The sequence below is a fragment of the Leptodactylus fuscus genome, chromosome 1 (assembly GCF_031893055.1).
Source record: "Leptodactylus fuscus isolate aLepFus1 chromosome 1, aLepFus1.hap2, whole genome shotgun sequence".
NCBI classification, from domain to species: domain Eukaryota; kingdom Metazoa; phylum Chordata; class Amphibia; order Anura; family Leptodactylidae; genus Leptodactylus; species Leptodactylus fuscus.
Genome location: NC_134265.1, coordinates 316307584 through 316329755, shown reverse-complemented (window position 1 = coordinate 316329755; position 22172 = coordinate 316307584). Strand labels below are relative to the sequence as shown.

Sequence of the window (22172 nt, the reverse complement as noted above, 5' to 3'; positions counted from 1 at the left end):
GCCACTTTGGTGCATAATGCTGTGTTCAGGGGCCCACTATGAAGCATAATAGTGTGTACAGGGGCCACTATGGGGCATAATAGTATGTGCAGGGGCCACTATGGGTCATAATAGTATGTGCAGGGGCCACTTTGGTGCATAATGCTGTGTGCAGGGGCCACTATGAAGCATAATAGTGTGTGCAGGGGCCACTATGGGGTATAATAGTATGTGCAGGGGCCACTATGGGGCATAATAGTTTGTGCAGGAACCACTATAGGGCATAATAGTTTGTGCAGGGGCCACTATGGGACATAATAGTGTGTGCAGGAATGTGGTTTGTGCGGAGAAGGGGGGTAGGAGGGGGTCAGTTAGGGTAAGGGGGACCCAGTCATTCTAGTTACGCCATTTTCCTCAGCCTTAATGCTGAATAGAAACCAGAGGTGAAGAGCTGACGGCTCAGACACAAGGGGCTATCCAAACCTTTAGTATAGTGAATTCACCACACAAGCTGCATAGCCAGTAGTAGAGTCAGGACATTGCTGCAGTAGACTGTATATGTATTACTACTCAAAGGGAAAAAGACAATTAGTAAATAATTAGTGAAAGACAAGAACCTAATTGAAGCCATGACCAATTACTGCTAGCCAGTGTGAGATGAAGAAGGTTGCACTACATCATACAGGACACACAGTACTGGGCCCCTTAGGGCTAGTTCACACGTGAGTATAAGGGGAGGTTTTTGACAGCGGATTTCGCGTCCAAAACCTCCCCTTATAATGGTGGTCTATGGAGACCGCCGGGCTTCTTTTCTCCGCTAGCGGCGGGCTGCTGCTAGCGGAGAAAAGAAAGGACATGTCCTTTCTTCAGGCGGAAGCCGCGCAGGCTCAGCCGCGCGGCTTCCGCCCCCGGCAGCTCCCTCCTATGTCGGCTCATTCATTTGAGCCGACAGCAGAGGGTTAAGCCGCGACAGCGATGGTCGCGGCGGGCGGGTTTTGACAAGAGAGAGACACGGCTCGCCGCGTCTCTCTCTGTGTCAAAACCCGCGCGGGCAGTTCACGTGTGAACTAGCCCTTAGAGATCGATGCACAGGCCGGCCTAAAACTTGCAGCTTGATACTTTCTATTTTCATAATTTTCTGTCCAGGCGACACTTCCCAGGCCAGCGTGTCACTCTGAAGCCATTTCCTATCTCTGTGTTCCCAATCTGTTAAAGATATATCCAGTCTGCCTCATGCTCCTGACTTTGCTGATCTGCTTGTTTCCATAACCTTGGCCTGTGCTGACTACAACACCTACTGTCCCGGCCAGTGCTTGACTTTTGTTACATTACCAAGTGGCACATCTGCCTATGTTCCTAAATGTGTCTTCATCTTTTTATAGATGAAACCAGGCGTCAGCATCCTCATCCAATAGGACAACTCAAGCACCTTCCCCTTCTTTTTGTCATGTGCAAATTCTAAGTTCAAAAAGGAGACAAAAACGTAAAAAGAAATATCTGTTCCTACAAAGGCTTTGGAATATGGGTTAATGTAGTATAAGGAGTAAAGGTGAAGCAAGAGTCTTGCCTGGAGAAAAGAGGTCATTATAAGGAGGTGTTCACACGTAGGAATTTGATGCGGAACTAGATGTAGAATTTGACCCTGCCCAATAAAGGTAATATAAGCAAATACAATGACAATCTTCTCCAAATTCTACTTCAAATTCAGCACCAAAATATGCATCTGTTTTGGGAAGCAGAAAAAATCTGCTTCAAATTCCCATAGCAGAAATTTTCAGGGGGCAACACGGTGGTTCAGTGGTTAGCACTGTAGCCCTGCAACACTGGAGTCCTGGGTTCAACATCTACAAGGAGTTTGTATGTTTTTGTGTGTTTGTGTGTATTTCCTCGCATTCTACAAAGACATACTGATAGGAAGAAGAAAAATGTACATTGTGATCCCTATATGGGGCTCACAATCTACATTAAAAAAAAATAAATTCTGCTCGACAAATTCAGCTAGTTCCTCTATATGAACCACCCCTAAAGGCAAGTGCTCGGTGTGGACTGGTGTCAAGTAAATGCAAATAATACCAAATAAACCAAGCCCATGTGGAAAATCTATACCCAGACCCAGCACACAAAGTCATATAGAACACTAAATGGAAGTCTAAATGGATACCTTCAAAAGAATAAATATTAAAACAGAATGTGACTGATCAAGAAAGAGCTCCCCATAAAACAGGTGCAGCACAAGAGAAGCTTCAAAGAGGATGAGACATGACCTCTAAGATAGGGCATGTCATATACTGCTGCAAAGCTGATAGTGTGCTGAATTCAGCGACCTCCCAGTTTTGCACATATACTGTATGCCCCAGTTCTAGATCGGCGCCATTAGTTTTGGATACCGATAACACTACACTCTCAGAGTGTTCGGCCTTACAGCTCAGTGTCATCATGAGGAACACCCTCCTTCACAGTACAAGACTTTAGAAATGTACCGTCAGTGGGGCATTACTTGCCAACCAGAGATGATATCAGAAGTCAAAACTAACAGCAGCCATATCTCTGGAATTGGAGCAGACACATGTAAAACTGAAACAGCATTGCGATTGTCAGCTTTGCAATGATATATAAGATGCCAAATGTTATAAGACATGAAAAGTCCTCTTTAAAGAGGATCTTTCACGTCTCCATAGATGTGCGGTATAACATGCATTGAATTCAGCGCACTGTCGCCTTTCCCATTATGTGCCCCGGAGTTGGAGATATCGGTGATGTTAATATGGTCACTGCTATCCCTCCACTGTCAGAAGGGCGGGCCTCAGCTCTGAGGACTGTGCTCTTCCATAGCCTAGTACGCTGTGGGCTTTCTAGCGGTATATAATACCGCACATCTATGAGGACATGAAAGGTCCTCTTTAAGTAACTACTCTGCTATATGTTTTTCTTTAATATGAAATTACACTGGGACATTTTGCTTCTATATGCATGTATGTATTCCTTATTTCCATATTATTCTATAATAGTGACATAGTATCATCGTAGTAATATAAAGCCTCCTTGCACTGCTGACCAAACACATCTACAATGAAAAACTTTCCTTCCTATCACTAAGACATCAGAGCGTATTTGTTTTACCATTGACAGTCTAATTCCTTTTCAATGGCTAATATGATTTATTTAGAACAGAATGAATTGTAATACTGTGGGGACGGGCGGTTTTTTATTATTGTAACCTTATGGCCACATTAATTTATAGCTCTAATTACTGGACTGACCTTTGTATTAGGAGTCTTTGGCAGGAAAAGACGGCTTTATACACAGATACAGATGGTCATTTTCTTTCAGAATCTCAGCATGCTGGTATAACAAAGATATCATATACTACAAGGAAGGAATAAATAGGCATTGGGGTTCCCTTGGCTGGGAAATACCGGAATCTCTATATTGAGAGATATATTCTTAATGTAGACGTTTGATACTTAATAATGTGCTTCTCAGTGGTAAACCATTCAATCCAAGGACAATAGAGAGAGATCACGCTGCTGTTATGGAGGCCTTAGAAAGAGGAGATTCAGTCTTAGTTGGTTTCATTCTGTATACAGGACACCCCTTTACATACAGATAACATAATAATAATAAAATCAATTTATATAGCGCCAACATATTCCGCAGCGCTGTACAATTTGTAGGGTTCAAATACAGACAGAAAGATACATAACAAAGAAAATCATTTCACACAATGGGACTGAGGGCCCTGCTCGCAAGAGCTTACAATCTATGAGGTAGAGGGGTGACACAAGAGGTAGCAGGGGTGGCATTGCTTATATAGAGGTCAAACACTTGTAATAGAGGTGACTGTCATTACACAAACATAAAACTTTATGAGCCGTCACTAGTCGTGTCTTTTAACATGTGGATGGAGCTCGGACATATAAAGTTAGCCTGAAATGGCATCATATCATGTGGGGAAATATGGGAACGGGGACAGAGGAGGGTTAAATTTTGGAGATTCTAATTATATTATGTAAGGGTTTACGTGATAGGCCTGTCTGAAAAGATGCGTCTTTAGTTTGCGTTTGAAACTGTAGAAATTTGGAGTTAATCTGATTGTCCGGGGTAGAGCATTCCAGAGAAGTGGTGCAGCTCGGGAGAAGTCTTGTATATGAGCATGGGAGGTTCTGATAATAGAGGATGTAAGTGTTAGGTCATTGAGTGAATGGAGAACACGGGTTGGGTGGTAGACAGAGATGAGGGAGGAAATGTAGATAGAAGACGAGGGGTGAGATAGACCATAGAAACTGATTGTATGTGGAAACAACAACAGTGATCTGAACCGAGGCTTACAGGTGACAAAATGGTGTCTTGATCATTGCCAATGGATATGTCCATGGATACAGGAACTTTCTAAGGTCTGAAACTTGTCAACATCTCAGCCATGGTGTCCTTATTCCTTACACAAAAAAGGCAGAGACAGTGCATGCACAAGAAGATAAACCTGGCACACAATAAGGGCTAGTTCACACGTAAATACGCGTGTGCATTTTCCGTCGCAGCTGTGGCTTTCCGCTCCGGATTAGGCCCAAATGAATGGGCCTAGTCTGGAAGGAGCTGTCGCGATGCGGACGACACAGCTGGATCAGCCACAGAATTTGCCTGAAGAAAGGGCAGCTCGCTTCTTTTTTTCTGCTAGCAGCCTACATAGATCACTATTGTGAGGGGGCGGATTATGATGTGGATGCCACGCCAAAATCCGCCCCCTCTTGCCCCGTGTGAACGGGGCCTAAGGTTACCATGGCTGGTTTTCATACCATAGAAAGTTAAATCACTCCCTTCCTCTCCCGTGTCTCCATCGAAAAGGCATTCTTCTGTAAATGATCGGAGATGTGAAGATGGGAATGCTTTAATGCACGTGTTTTTGAACAATGTATGATGTTTTTTTTTGTTTTGTTTTTTTTACCATACCACATAAACAGAGCCTTAGTGGGAAGTGTTATATCATAGAACCAGATTGTGTGATCGTATATATATATATATATATATATATATATATATATGTGTGTGTGTGTGTGTTTGTATGATAATACATACAAATACATAATAACAAGTATATGAGTAAATATATTGGGTTTGAATGAACAACAGATCGGAGGTGCAGCGAGTGGAAGCTGGGAAAGTCTGTCTGGAAAAGCACCGACAACCAGGAAATACAAAGCTGAAAATATAGGAATGGGAAAAATGATCCAAACACACATAACGGTCCTCAGTTATGTTTATTCATTCATATAACCAGCATTGAAGCCTATGACACCAACATAATCGTTTCAATTTTACAATCACAAATGTTTTATTGAAGACTGGTAAAGATATGAAATTACACAGATGTATGAGAGAACATGGGGTGACACAAACATAGTTACATAGTAATTGCCAATACCACAGCCGGAGAAACATTCTTTTTTTTTTGTATTTCCCTTCTTGTTATTGGGTCTTAAAGGGGTTGTCTATCCTTTTTTCATATTAATGAGCTAGCCTTATGAAGACCATTATTCAGATGGAATGAACCAACCATCTCCATCCTGTTTTAAGCAGAATACAAATATGCCAATCTGCTATTGTTCTTTTGGACAATTTCCTCACCTTCCTGTTGGAGACTGTATCTTTCCACCAGTGGTAAACACGGAATGAATCGGGCCTCGGCACCGTGACTTTTCCTGGGTAATCACATCTCCTTATGCTATGTTTGCACAGAACGCACTGTAATAAACCAAAAGAACTGAGATCATGAATTTCTAGTGTTTCGCTATGACCTGCAGATTTCTCAGCTGTACCATATGCAGGCACCGAGATCTATGAATTTTAAAGTGGCTTCTACCACTGTGTTCTCTCTAAATGTACTTCTGTGAAAATCTCGTCTAAATAATGTCTTGCTGGGTTACTTTGTCTATAGCAAAGAAAAGCTACCGTAGTTCACAAAATGCTAACCTCCTAGAACTCATCTATGTACAAACAGGCAGTCTTATGAAGACAGCTCGTACACTGAAAGCTATGGCCTGACTCCAGTGATGAACTGTAATCGCCCATGTATGTTCCCTCATACAATTCACCTGCATGACATGCTGCCGGGAAAAGGGAGTATTACATACCGCCATTCACATGAATGGACACCCATGTAGAGTATGGAAAGAACAGAAGCGGGGCTACTATAACTTAGCGACTCCCTGCTCTGGCTTATAGAGGGGGTCCCCGATTGAGTGACCTTTTTCTATTATATCACTGTCCTCGAATAGAGTGTATGGACAAGGCTTATCTTTGTGATATAACCTCTTTATTTACTATAACTATTACATAGAAACATTGGCACTAAGGATGGCTTCACACCTACAACCGGTCTCCTTTTAGGGAATCCATTCCTCATTCTGCTTTAAAAATGCTTTTAGAAGGTGGTCCAGGCAATTTGTAACAAATCTGGACTATCCAATAAGGCTAAGTTCACATGGCCATCATTAAAGTATAGGATTAGAGCAACGGACTGAAACACTGATGCAGAAAGAGCACCCTCCGCCTGTGTCCATTCCCACTCACTGTAATGTAACAAGTAGGATGCTCGCTTCCATCTTGTGTCTTTCGTTTTCAGATAGAAGTCCTGCAGGTATGACGTTATCTTCCACTATAAACATGCCAGATGCAAGCGTCCATCTTGTTTTTTTACATTACAGTGAATGCGGACAAACACAGATCTGCCTGCATCAGTCATTACGCTGCTTTTTCAGATTGTTGCTCTGATCCTGGGCTGTAATGAGGGTTGTATGGATGTCCCCTAACTCTGAGAGACAACTCTAGTCACGGTAAGGTAAGGTGTTCCATCATGGTCACAGATTTCCAGCTGGACGGGTTTCTAGACAACACATCAACCAGATTTAGTAAGATGAAATACACATTTGGCCGTTTCTAGCCGCTCTGTATTATATGGCAGTCCCTATTAAAGAAATGATATTCGCTTAATTATTTTTTTAATTAGGAATGTATTTCTAACAAAATACTGTTACATTGTATCATCTGTATAAAGCACATGACACAAATGTACTGGTGCGTTGTGCAATATCCCCCCAAAAAAGACAAAAACATCACAGTAAGAGGAAGTTGGCGCGATTTCTAATTGTAAATCAACTCGTTTCCTTTTACTACTTTGGCATACTCAATAGCTGAAAAGTACGGCGTTCTTGGAAGATTCGGCTGGTTAAAATCCACATGGAACAATCCAAAGCGAACGCTGTAGCCAGAATTCCACTCAAAGTTGTCAAGTAGGGACCAAGCAAAATAACCTTTAAGCTTCACCCCATCTTGTTTGATAGCTGCCAAGAAAACAGATGCAATGTGTTATAATGAACAATTATGTTATTATTATAGACATCAGTACATTTGTTCCCAGTTGTAAAATCAAGGATTAAAGCAGTATATAGCAGGGAGTGGGTAATATAAAGCTATGGAGTATGTATCCTGCCTCTGGTATAGTATAATAACATATATATCACTGCTTTACATACATTTACTATTCAATGAACAGGCTTATTAATTCCTTTTGTTTTCTTTAGGTGTGTATTGCTGCTCCATCCCGAACGCAGGCTCGGCTCGGCGTTGAGGACACGGCTGAAGCAGATTGAAGTGTCGCTGGAAAGTCTTTAGGCAGCACAGGAGATGTCCCCTTTGCTGTTTGAGTACAGGGGGAACGCCCCTTGTGCTGTCTGTAGACTCATTTGCATACTAGAACAAACTGGAATATCAACAGAACAGCAGCGCAGAATTATAAAGGTAGGGGACGAATAGCCTCTCCTAAGGCTGTTCCGACGTAGTATTACCTCAAAAGGGAATTCTAATGATAGAATCCCTTTAAGCTTAAAGGGAGTCTGTCAGCAGGACAACTGTGATGAAATCAGCCACAATACCTTATAGTGCTCAGAGCACCGAACATGGTGCGATACTATGTTTCTATTTGATGTAAATCAGAGGAATTTTCCCCCTCCTTCCCTGAGTCTCAGAGCGCTTTACTGCACATACGTGCCTCACCTCACCTACACCTGGAAGATTTGGACTGCACTTTCAGCTGGCTAACAATGTATTCCTGTGTGATGCAGAAACTGACCACCGTCACTGCCTTACATTGCCTATTACTGAAATTTTAAGCAATGGAAGGCAGCGGGAATAGTCATTTCCTGCTGACAGACTCCCTTTAAGTGGTTAAATAACCTGTCACCCTTCCTCAAATTCCTTTTCTTATCTGCTCAGGTAATGTACCTTAAAGAAGACCTTTCATGTTCTCTGACATCAGCGGTATATATACCGTATATACTCGAGTATAAGCCGACCCGAATATAAGCCGAGGCCCCTAATTTTACCACATAAAACTGAGAAAACGTATTGACTCAAGTATAAGCCGAGTATAAGCTACTGGAAAATTTCAAAAATTAAAATAGATACCAATAAAATTACATTAAATGTTCATTGATCTTCACATTAAAAATTATTTTATAGGGCTGCAAATGCAGACACATATAGGACAGGTATAGGACACATATAGGGCCTGCTCCATATGTTACAGCTCTTCAATTTGGCCCAGACACGGCCGCAAAAGCGACGCCATCTATGTGTACAGGCCCTTTGAAATGTAATAGTCCATAATTTTAACCACCATTGCAGATAAAAAGTCTGGTCATGTGTATTACAGCTTAGTAACTCCATGTGCCTCAGATTAATAGCAGTTAACCCCATCATGTCCATCACATTAACCCCCTGTGTGCCTCACATAAGGGTTACTGATATATGAGAGACATGGAGGTAATAATTATTACATTAAACATTATCAAGGCACTTTATTATTACCTCCACGTGTCTCACATATTAGTAACCCTTATATGGGGCACACAGGGGTTAATATGAGGGACATGATGGGGTTAACTGCTATTAATGTGAGGCACATGGAGTTACTGAAACTAAATTAATAACCCCAAATGCCTGACATTAATAGGAATTGTAACTCTAGCATTTACCTGTGTATTTTACTTTCACTTTGAGCTCAGGAGCAGGGTGCTGCCGCCGCCCGGGCTGACTCGAGTATAAGCCGAGGGAGGCTTTTACAGCATAAAAACTGTGCTGAAAATGTCGGCTTATACTCGAGTATATACGGTATTTATTCCTCTTAGAAATGTATGAATAAATTGACAACTGGAGGTTACAGCTGGAGGGAGGTTCCTTACAGTCTCACAATGTGTAGTCAGATATCTCTAAACATTTAACTCCTCAAATGCCATGGTTAGATGCCACTATGGTCATTTGAGAGGCTACTTTACATTCACTGTTGAACAGGTTGTTAAGGTTAAAAACTCTTTTTTCTCTGGAGGTCGAAGAAGGTAAAAAATACAATGGCATACTTATCTGTCCCCAATTCTCCAGTTTCCCAAGTATCTACCTGATCTTGTGTGACGCCCTGGGGCTTGTTCCGGTGAAATTCCCCACCACATATGACCACTGAGGACAATCAGAGACCTCAGCAGCCTAAGGAAAGGACCCGGGACGTCACTATCATACGTCACCTGTGACTTCCCAGGTCCTCTCCACACATGGACCAAGTTTCACCTGTGAAACTTGGTCGAAAGAGTGCGGCGTTAGGATACATGTACACAACCATGTGCTTTGGCAGTGTGCTAAAAGAAGCCGCCATATGGCTCTGTGAATGGAAAAATAAAAAAGTCTTGGCTTTTGTAAAATAAAACAACAAAAAAACTGCAAATGGTTGTGGCAGGGCAAGTTAAACACGCCTGATTGTTTGTTCAACGTATTTCCTTTCCGACCCAAACATGCATATGTATGGGGGGTAAGGAGGAATAGCCCTCGAGTTTCGAACAAGTGTTCAGCCGCCAGCAAAATGAAGATGTATGGCCAATAGTACTATAAGAATAAGATAAGCCATACAATGTATTTACAAAGTTGCAACTTTCTATGTAAATGAATTCTAGATGTAAAATGGTGTCGAGGCAGAATAACATAAAAGATACGGTATTTGTAGCGACTGTAACTTTTTGTGAATTCTTGTCGAGAAAAATGTTTATCCGACAAATAAAAGTACAAAAAACTCCACATTTCCAAATACAGAAGAAAAAACACATCCAAGTAGAACTTTTATAATCCATCCAAAGAAACCAAGAAAAAAGGCAAAGAAATGTAATAGCGTGATATGCCAATATGATTTATGAAGCACTGAAGCAGTGAAAGTAAAGTAAAAAGCAACCTTTGTGTGCTCAACTTCTCCTTAAAACTGAGTGGAATTTTAAGATAACAGACAGAATGGAATGACTGTGGATCCAAGGAAACTGGAACAAATGCGATAAGCGCCGCTCTTCTTAAGTTTCAAGAACATTCACTCGTACCTGAAGACTATATTAAGAAGAAAAGAGCAGGAGCAAACAGGCGAGATGTATCGCGCTATTCTTAAGGCGTCTCACTAGCTACACATTACTTAAACCATCTGAAAGTCTTACAAGACCCCCAGCTATAATTACGGTGTGATTTAGAGGACTTCGGGATTGCTGCTCTGGAGGTGCTCAAGATCACATTCAATAAAAAAAACCGTGATGGCTGTGACAGCGCAGTTAACCTGCAACCAGAGGGCTTAACCAAAATGACCGTGAATTGTCTCCAATGCCAGGATGCATTGTCCGAAATTAAACGCAAGTCAGTTTTATCAAATAATTTCGTGTAATATAAAATAAGAATTCTTTTCTTAGAATTCTACATTTGTTCCGCACCTCTGTTGTTCCACCTGGAAAATCAATCAATAAAAGGCTATTACTATTTCTCTTGTCAATGTCTCATGTCTGTTAATAATCTCAATATATTTATACTTTTCCAGGAGGCACAAGGCTTGGTTTATATTACCGTTAATGATGTACATTGCTCTCATCATCATAGGATCAGAGCAATAGACTTAAATGCTGATGCAAATATCGTTCCTATTGTCTGCATACACTCCTATTCACTCTAATGTAAAACAAGAAAACATGAAGGAAGCTTTCTTCCATCTTTTTTTTTTTACTTTTTTCGGAAGAAAATGTTCTATAGGTATGACTTTCTCTTCTGTTAGAAAAGCAAATAAACGTGATGGAAGAAAGTTTCATGTTCGTGTGAATGGGAAGAGTTGCAAAAAGAGAGGTTCCATCTCCGTCAATCACTATATCAGCGTTCAGAATTTAATGCAGATCAGACTTCAATCTTAGGTTTGGTTCACATCTGCGTGGGGATAGATACCAGATTCTCTGTTAGTAAGCGATCAGGACAATGGCGTGCGTGCCAACAGAGAGGGCTCTGCGTGCCGTAGGTCTGCCATTATGGACTTAGGAGAACCAGGGACACTGGGCTGCAAATGTATGTAGATGTGATGCAGGTAATAAGTTTCCTGTCACAGTAAAAGAACATTCTATGAGCTTAGCCTGGAAAGCTGTTTTCTGTGTGTAAATAATATCCCACGTGTAATCACACAAGCAGCCAGAAGGAGATACTTTTCTTTTGCAGTGAGCTGTGCCGAATGTTCAATCCAGTGCACAGAGAAAGCAGTTTGGAAATGTGTGGGGCCGTGAGGAGAATCAGCCCCTCCCCTTCACTGTGTGAAGAGACACCAGTCTTCCCCCACTCACTGTAACACCAACTTGCTTTTACGGATGGGACTTTTTTAGTAACAAGAACTGAACTGTAAATCAGCTTGAAGGGAGACACCTAGTGGAAGGAACTTTAGAAAGGATTTTCAGGTAGAAAACAACATTGTTTAATTAAAGCTCATTACAATTTGGTCCAGAATCACATGCTGTATTAAATGAGAAGTTAGTGACCTAATGGAGGTAAAATGTTTATTGTATTTCTGATTTAGGTCATAATGGCCCAGTCCTAGTATATATGTATGCATAGATAATAGCATGTCTATATAAAATAGCATTAGGGTAACAATGCAGTAAGTAAATGTCTTCCATAAATGATGTTCCCACTTTAATTCCTGTTCTAGGCAGCATGTATAGCTTCTTACTGATAGTAATCACCATCATCTGCTGCACAATTTCAGACGTTCCCTTAAACATTCCTATAATTCTTCCTGAGCTTCGTGTAATTCTAATGCTAGAGATACAGAATAAGTACAACTCCTGGCAGCATAGTGACTATATGTAATTATACCAGGCCAACTTGGTGACAACCCCTGTGGTCACTGGAATGGCTGACACTAAGTGCGGTCACACAATATTGCTACAATAACAGCACATGGCCATATTACAACTACTTTAGAAGTCTCTAAAACCATAGGGTATTTGTGTATGTAATTGTATTCCATATGGAGGGGTTTTTTTAACGCAGGATTTATATGGAACCTGACCGAGAAAAATTTACCGGGTGGATTCACCATCTGGGGCGAAACCTTTATAATATGATGCCATACAGAAGCACAATATGGCAGAACACAGAGTGTCTATGATGGCATGCTATTGTGGAGGATTCATGTGAATCAGTCCTTAGGTCTAGATAGCTTTCGTAATCTGCACAGTAGCTCCATTTTCATGAAAATAAGATTTTTATTCTTATACAAAGAGGCTGAGAAGTATTTTAGGGTCCCCCCATCTCTGCTCTAGGTAACTGCCCCTAACTGCTGCCCAACAACACTCCCTATTGCTTGAATCACATCTCTCACTTTGCCTTCAGTTAGGGGCAGTTATTTAAAGGGGTTTTCCAGGCAGAAATTTTTTTTATTTTTTTTTAAAGAAAGGTCTGGTAGTGCTAGTAATGGGTTAATAAGTACACCCATATATCTAATGGCATCCTCTGCATTTGTTTACATTTCTGTGTACCTTCCACACTAGTTCCCTCTGACTCAGCTCCCCTCCACTTTCCCTCCATTACAGCCCCCCTCCGTGTTTCCCTAGCTAAGCTATCCCGCCCACTACTAGCCCCTCCCCATCTCATTAGCTAAGCTATCCTGACCATTACTATCCCCTTCCACCCTCCCCTGTCCACCTAGCTAAGCTATCCAGCCCACTACTAGCTCCACCCCTGTCTCCCAAGCTAAGCTATCCCACACACTACTAGCTCCTCCCCTGTCCCCCTAGCTAAGCTATCCCGCCCACTACTAGCTCCACCCCTGTCTCCCAAGCTAAGCTATCCCACACACTACTAGCTCCTCCCCTGTCCCCCTAGCTAAGCTATCCCGCCCACTACTAGCTCCACCCCTGTCTCCCAAGCTAAGCTATCCCACACACTACTAGCTCCTCCCCTGTCCCCCTAGCTAAGCTATCCCGCCCACTACTAGCTCCACCCCTGTCTCCCAAGCTAAGCTATCCCACACACTACTAGCTCCTCCCCTGTCCCCATAGCTAAGCTATTCTGCCCATACTACTAGCAGAGAGGAAGAGGGGAGGATCTATTCCCACGCACAGCAAGGCTGATAAGTATGGATAGGGATGTAGGGGGGCGGCGGGGGGGGGGGGGGGGGAATGGTGAGGTACCTCTGCGGAAGCGGTGAAATCGAACATCACCGGATTATCAGAAAGTGTCTCTGGGGCAGTCACATAATTTGCATAAGAATAAATCACTGATTTTCATGAAAATGGAGCTGCAATGCAGAATAACAAAGACATCTTTGAAAAGTGCAAAGGTCACCCAACAAGGTATGGTCATTACAGATACCACTTTTCCTGCTGAAAGACACTCTTTAACCCATGCCCATCGCCGGCATTAAATTAATAATTTTTGTTTATGACTCCCATGTTCCAAACCCATATGATGGTTTAATGTTTGTAGGACAAATTGTACTTTGTAATGGTACCATTTAATATTCTGTATGATGTACCTTTTAACCCTTTAAAATAAATCCAAAACTCATCTCTCACCTCCCCTGGGGCTCTGATTATTATACTCGGGGGGCTGAAAAGACTGGGGCTGGGGCCTACTCACTGCCGGCCTCCGCGGCTTATAGTATAAGGTGATGCGGGGGTCGGCAGTGAGCAGGATCGGGGAGGTTGGTAAATAGGCCGATACCTGCTGGGAATACTTCAGCAGGTAGCGGCCTATTATAAAAGAAACAAACATTAAGTTCTCATACTTACCGACCTCGCGCAGCTGCTCCCGCCACTGCTCATCTTCTCCCACAGCTGCTTGTCTTCTCCAGCGGCTGCTCCTGCGTCTCAGCGTAGGGGGCGTGATGACACACGCCGGGTGCGGGCCTGAGCTAACGTGGCCACGTCACCCAGCGTGTGATGTAGCCGGGGGAGGGGGCCGGGACTGGAGCGGAGGCCTGCTGCAGCCGAGTCAATTACCGTATTGACTCGAGTGGTAATTTAACTGGTCCGCAGTAAAAGACATCTGTGGGAGGCCGCTGGAACAGCGCTGCTGCCAATAGGTGGTCGGTGAGGCAGCGCTGTCTCCAGGGCCGCCTTAAGATGTTTCCAAGGCAGAGAAGATGCTCTGGAAACATCTCGGGGCGGTCCTGGAGGCAGCGCTGCCTCACCGACCACCTATCGGCAGCAGCGCTGCTCCAGAGGCCTCCCACAGATGTCTTTCACTGCGGATCAGGCATGTGACATTTTCAACTACCGTATTGACGCTAGTATAAGCCGAGGCGCACTTTTTCAACACAAAAACTGAAGCCGGCCGACCCTAAACCTTTTTATCTGCTGGGGTTGATATTCTGGGTTGTGGTGAAACATACCCCTGAGGCTAGGGCCCCACAGGATGTAAATGCTGAGATTTGCCTGCGGCGGAGACGCCAAGGGAAAAATTGTGGCGTTTTACAGTCAGGGCAAAGTGGACGAGATTCTAGCCAATCCCATGCCCACTTTGCAGTAAAAACCGCAGTGCGGACACACCGCAAGTTCCAAACCAGCGCGGTTTTGGAAAACGCAGCAAGTCAATTATATCTATGGAAACGTAGGTTGTTTCCCCATAGGTATAATTGTACCAGAAAGTCCGCAAAGGAAACCTCTTCAAACTTTCTGTCTAACGGCGGGTTCACACCAACGCCCGATCTCCGTTTTCAGGTTTCCGTCTTCTGCCGACAGAAGACAGAAACCTGGCAGACAGTGTCCGCCCGTGAGCGTTTTGTGCTCTCTGTAGCAAAACCGTTTTTTGTTTTTTTTTAACCGGACACAGAGTATTGCATGTCCGACTTTGTGTTTGGTTAAAAGAAAACAGTTTCGCTCACAGGCGCTCACGGCTGGACACTTTCCAAACCCATTCAAATGAAAGGGTTTGAAAAATGACTGCAGGTTTCCGTCTCCTGCCCAGTGTCAGGCAGGAAACGGAAACCTGCAAAACGGAGACCCAGCCACAGATGTGAACCCGCCCCTTTTACTATGGGACATCCCATGGGGCCTATAAAATAGCATCAGATAGAATTATGGGCTATCTCTTGGATGTCACTGTTCTCAACCAGTGGTGACCTGATGGCTTCACCAGAAAATGAACCAAAAAACTTTTGTCACTCCTCTACCTCTGCCATTTCTGCAGTAAAGTTATCCCTGGTGGTTGCTACACTATGGGTTCTTACCTATTGTTTAAATCATTTTTTTTTATGTTAAACATATGCGTTTAGAATTTTTGGTGAATATTTTTTCCATTATTTTTCAAATTAATATCTTCATTTAATTTTTTTTTTTTTTTAAATCTTCCAATTCCAACTTTTGCCACTAAAGCTAAAACATTCTGTGACCTCTTGTTTCCTATAGAAGGGCTATGGGTCTGGAGCAGACCCGATTCACTTTTATGGGAGAGACCTATGGCCACCACTACTGTATGGGATGAGATCTGGGTCATCTATAAAAGTACATGGAGATTTGCGAATAGGATCGGACATTTCTACATTCAAATTACGTTCCTGCACTGCGAGTGGTGACTTTGTAAATACTTTGGTGTTACGAGGAAGTTTTTGGGATCCTTGAGCTGAAGTACCCTAGTCCTGGCTTCTCCAGCACATTACCTAAATCATTCTTGGCAGTAACTCAAATTCCCCAAATTCTGAACTTATTACACTGTAGCTCGGCGGCAGCGAGCGGCGGAGCTTCTCGTGACTCAGCACATTTCCACAGCTTCAAATGTCTCTTTTTCTGATGCCAACCACATGTTCTATTCCCATCCGCAGAAAGTAGCAAATGTGTGTTTGTGTCTGATTGTGGCAGGGGCTGGTGCCGTACGCTCCATGCATCTCCTGTATTTAAGAGGATTGTATGAGAGATGTATTTGGGTTCAGAACAAAGCTGTCCTTGTTGCATGCAGAGTAGTTCCCTTCCCGCATTTATTACCGTCATTTATATACATTGCCTATGTTAATGAATGGAAAGTTCTGGAAAAAGCTTTTTATTTAAGTGAAGACATTTTTCATATCGACTTAATCTCCGTTTCCTAGAACAACTTTTGAACAGGTGTACATGCTTCGCATCTAGAAGTTGGGAGAATTCTGTAGGAATCTCAAAGACGCTGGATTTAATGATTTAGACACAGTATTAGAGACGTGGAAGCACACTGCCCTCTCCAGTCTGTGATCAGGCAACTCCAGAGGCAGGATGGGGATACATTACAATCCAAAAAAAAAGGAGTCAGCGTCTGTTCCTAAGTGTCTGACAGGGTATGCTGGGATATGTAGTTTCATAACTAAACAACAAAGCATTGGAAACCCTCACCCATTCAGGGGATTGATTATGTAGAGAAAGTTTAAAGGGGTCATTTAGGATTTGGAGCAGTAGGGGTGGGTGTAAGATATAGTCACCTATCCCCTGTGCACCATTCTCCAGTTCTGGTCTCCTTTGGGAGTCACCACACATGAAGCTGAGAGGCTCAAATAACCACTAAGACCAATCGGTGGTCTTAGTGGTCTCTGGACAGGTATCGATGACGCCACTCACATACGTCTCCAGTTCCTTACCAGCAACCACTCAGTCCACGGATTGGTCTCAGCAGCTATAAGAGCATCTTGGATTTGCAAGTTTTAGAATGGGAGGGAAGGTTGACCAGACTGGACAATGGAGCACAGGATATTACTTTGGCTACTACATGTGACTGCCAAAGCCCTGAGGCTACAGATAGACTTCAGTAGTGGCAATGACTGATTTTATCAGATGTCAGCAATAGGCTAGGAGAATGCCCATGTGGAAAATTTATTTAGACTGGCGTATTGTACCCGAGTCTTAATATAAAGGCCTTTCCTGGTACAGGCTCCGATCTCTTCATATATCACCTGCGTGTCCCAGCGCCAGGATGGAAATCTACATCAGGTTAGGAATTATAATGAGTATGTCGATCCAGCCCCACCCACATTCACACAATATGACAGGCGGATTGGAGGTTGTGGTGCACATGTGGCGCAAGAAAAGGCCCTGCACCAAATCTGCTCTACAATATCATCCGTATCATGTGAACTAAATACATAAGTAGCCTAACTCTCCCTGTGGTTCTGACTAAGGAATGGGTATGATCACAAGACAAGGTGCCGAGTGGGCTTTTATGGCAGATGGGAGGTCTAAAAATGGTCTCAGAATATGGCACACATATACACATGCTTTTAGCAAGCATTACATATTACTTCTACTAAAAAAACTATGCCAAAAAAGTGGCAGTGCTTAAAAATGCCTCCCAATATGAACTACAGCTGGTCCCACAAAAAATAAGCCTGACTAAGATAGAGTTTCGGCAGCCTTATGACAGGTCTCTGGACGCCTCCAGTGCTGCGACAGAACTCATTTGCATACCGAAGAAAATATGGATTTCTACTGAACGGTCGCGTGGAAAAGCCATCTAAAGGTAGGAGAAGAATAGCCTTTCTTAAGGCTATTCTTACGTGTTAGGGAGAAAAAATGTGATTTTAATGATAGAATCCCTTTAAAACAGCCAGCCCCAAAAACCTCCAATAAATTCAGGCTTCTAGTGGAATGATCGTGCCAGGGAACTGAGATGGCGGCTATTTGTAACATCTACCTCAGCCCCTGGGTCACAACAAGGCACAAATGCTGCCTATCAGACATTGTGCCACAGTGACGCCCTCACGGGGGCATCTGTATGGGGTTTCTATATATGGCACTTGCAGATCTCATCTGGGTCAGCAAGCCATTTACAAGCTCATCGGACAGGACAGTGCATCCTCTAAAACAAGCGGTGTGGTCCCTTTAATCACTTGCTCCTGTGGGATCCAATATGAGGATAAAATCATCATGGACTGCCGCAGGAGAGTACATGACAACACCACGAACTATATCAGATGAAAAGTAGACACTCCTGTTGCTTGACACATATGGGAACACCATACAAGCAGGCCTCAAAGTTTGAAGTTCCAGGGCGTTAAAGTGGTGCAACCTTTCCCCGGGGGAAGATTTTTGGAAAGTGGAAAAGTGTTTCAGAGAGAACTGCCTTATTCTGATGTTTCATGTTACATGTATCTGATATATTGTGGACCCGCCACTATTCCTCTTTTGTCTGTCCTTCATTTGTCTTTCTCAGAACCTCCCTTGTATTACTAATAATGCGTTCCAGGGGTACACGATACGTCCTGCAAGCCGATGTGCGACCATTGCTTGTATTCATGGTAACAGTACACTTTTAAGCATCCATCTTCCATGGGCAGTTACAGTTAAAAAGGTCCACGGGGGTGTCACTGCGGCACTTATTTTTTTTCAGGTCTTTTTGGGTGAGTTTTTGATAATGCAATTGATTACTATATGGTTTCTCTCTATTTTATACACACGGATTGCAGCATATTTTATCACATCTATTGTATCACATTATGGAATTATTGCTTTCCAGGGAGTATACTGGTTACTGAGGCACCATATGGAGGCACAGGAGGAGCCCATGGGTCCATAATATAGATTTTTGTAAGCTATTATACTGGTTCCATGTACGTGGCTTTACCTTCAGGGTAGTAGATCTTGTGTTAACATTTCAGCCTTTCTTCTGTGTGTCAGTTTTCTATAATTTTTAATTATAACTTTTGAATAATTTTGATTATAAGTCATTTGAACAATTTGAAAATCCAAGAAATGGTGACAGGACGCAATTCACACACAACCATTCCTTTCCCCGGATCTATTCAGCTTTAGCGAGGCATTTAAACATTTCTTAGTCATAAGGCCAATTTTTATATTTTTATGTCAGTCATTATGACAAAGGATAATAGCTGTAAGTGCTAGCTGTGCTGTATAGGAATATTACGGTGTAATGGCTTGTTACAATATAAAGTAGATGATGCTGTGTTTAGGGATTAACAAAAAATGTTTTTATGTATAAGGCAAAAACTATATAAGCAGCTTTACCTGGCTGGATTATGTCTGGATTTTACCGAGACCACCCACAGTTCAACTGAACTCAGGTCATTGGTATGATGTAGAATATACCAGATATACGGTGCAGGACCCTTTGTCTTAGAGTGATCATGAACCTAAGAAGCTGGTGGCCAAATGTCTGTTCTACCAATAAATATTTCTTCCTGCCTATGCTCGTGTACACTTGGGTTGGTTCAGTGTCCTTGTGTTTCCAATAGGGAGTGTTGCAAATATTTTGTTTTATACTGCAGCACTTTTCACAGAAAGGCGGCACAGTTTTCCTCTGAGGACTTTCAGCTTCAGTTAAACCTATTAGGAAACTGCCAGCATTTCGGTAGGTATAATTCACATGCTGCGATTTCCAAAAATGCAACGATTTTGGAAATCTCAGCGCATATTTTTCTGCAATGTGTGAATGGGATTTCCTAGACTGTAAAACGCCGCGTTTTTTTCTGCAGCGTTTCCGAGGGGCCCCAGACTTAATCAGATATTTCTGTAGTATAAGAAAGTCTTTATTGACAAATGCATCACGTTTATGTAAAGATTCAACATTTCCAGAGTTGACCCTTATTGTTCAAGACTTCTACAATTCGCCTTGGCGTGCTGGATATCAGGTTCTGGGACAAATCCAGACTGGTGACAAGCTTTTCTTGCCTAAGCGCTCGTTCACATCTGCGCCCGGTGTCCATTCTGCAGGTTTTCGTTTCCTGCACAACACAGAGGCAGGAGACGGAAACCTGCAGGACTCTTTCTCACCCATTCATTTGAATGGGTAAGAAAGCTGTCCGGCCGTGAGCGACAGTGAGCGTTTTATGCTCTCTGCCTCGAAACCGTTTTTTTAAAATCCGGACACAGAGTCGGACATGCAGTACTCTGTGTCCGGATTTTAGAAAAAAACGGTTTTGCGGCAGAGAGCATGGCCGGACAGCTTTCTTGCATGCAGAAGACGGAAACCACAGAACGGAGTGCCGAACGCAGGTGTGAACCTAGCATAACCAGTAGAGTTTATCTGTGTTTTATGTTTGTCCATCCGCTTTTTGCTATTTACTACTGGACCGCTTAAGGGAACTTTCTATCACATTTTTTTAGTAAAAATCTTTGGTTTCTATTGTTTTCTATATAATAAATCTGGGGCATCTTTATACCACTTATACGTTGGCTTACTAAGAATTTTACGCGACAATTTTAGTGCAATTGGAGGTGATATTGATATATCCTAAAGGATGGAGGATCATATTTAAATTCATAGCTTAGGCTACAGTATGTCACACAATACATTGCTTTATCTGTCTATTTCTCTTTGTCAGATATAACTGAATATGTCGTCTCAGTGCTTACAGGTTGTTACCTAGGTTTCAGACCTCATCTGCTATGTAGCTGCAGTGGTCGGGCCGGCGATCCATCCTCGTTCACGGATAATTCTACTCTTTGCTCTTCACTGTGATTAATAGCTAATGGAGCCCTCTGTCCCTCCTAAAGTGATAAGGGCTAGGCCTCAATAGTACAACAGACTAAAGGCTAGTTCACACGGGGCAAGAAGGGGCAGATTTTGTTGTGGAATCCTCCTCAAAATCCGCCCCCTCACAATAGAGGTCTATGCAGACCGCTAGTATTCTTTCTTCCGCTAGATGTTTGTTCCCGCTAGCGGAAAAAGGAAGCGAACTGCAATTTCTTCAGGCGGATTCCACGGCTGATTCAGCCACGTCGTCCGCCTCATGACAGCACCCTCCAGACTACGCCCATTCATTTCAGCCTAATCCAGAGGGGAAAGCCGCAACGTGATGCCGTGCACTGCAACAGCCGCGACGGAATATGCACACGAGGAATTCCAATGTGAACTAGCCCTAAAGCTGCAATTTGTCACTGAAACCAGAAAGTGGAGAGGAGAGGAGACAGGAGAGCAGATGAAACCCTGAACTAGGAAAAACCTTTTTTAGCTATGTCTCCGTTCATCTAGGCCATGCCCACGTGTTGGAGACATTTTAACTAAATCTAGAAGCGCCACATGTGTTAATCACTGAGCTGTACAATCTTTATTAAGAATTAATGATTCATCACTGGTTGACTCCCATGATGGCAGAAAACTGGAGTTTAAATGAAGAATGTTTAAGTCCTACCACTCCATTTCATATGTTTTGATGATGACAGAAACAGTTCATGGCAGTAGTTTTTGGGCACAGCACTTATAATACTGTTCCTCGATATACCGGTATGTTCTCCTCCTTATCCATAACACTACACTATATTTCATTATAGCTTACCTTTCAAGACTTCTGACAAAGTTTCTTGAAAATATCCCCATCTGTGTTTGTCCTGGAGGACTGGAGGTTCACTTTGAGCGAATCCATTCTCGGTGATGTAGATGTCTGGGTCTCCAAATGTGTCCTAGGAAGAAAATATGACAACCTTGAATTGGCAGTCCTGTGTCATAAATACTATGGGGAGTATCACAACTGAACATTATGCACCCTGAGGCATCAATGGTCTTTGTATGGGACTCATGGTGAATGCCCCAGGGGTATAAAAGAACAACACTGTAATCTAAAATGTATAAATAATATATATATATATATATATATATATATATATATATATATATATATATATATACACGGTATATATATTTTATAATATTTCTGAGTAGGTTAGTATTTTTTCATCGACTGTAACCTATTAAAACAATTTCTTACATAAGATGTCCATCTTGACTACATTCAGTGTATAAAACGCTAGTATATCAGGTTAGATCGATAGATGTCTTTTAGCTGCCATGCTTGCCAATTAGAACAGCTCATTTTTAGGAATGAATCATGAAACCATGACAATTATTAGTAATATATGTGATCTTACAAGAGGCAATGCTGAATATTACGCCTT

The 22172-nt window shown here is 42.5% G+C and overlaps 1 protein-coding gene across 1 annotated transcript in view; it reads right to left on the bottom strand.

Moving 5' to 3' along the window:
* Positions 1–5215: 5215 nt before the first annotated feature.
* Positions 5216–22172, bottom strand: part of LOC142184896 (cytosolic beta-glucosidase-like) — a 55178-nt gene continuing 38221 nt past the window's right edge. Inside the window, exons 5-6 of the mRNA XM_075260041.1 lie at positions 21557–21680; positions 5216–7316 (exon numbers count right to left, since the gene is read on the bottom strand). Coding sequence (XP_075116142.1) covers positions 7117–7316; positions 21557–21680 — 324 coding nt within the window. The 3' untranslated portion in view covers positions 5216–7116. The remainder of the gene's footprint in view (positions 7317–21556; positions 21681–22172) is intronic.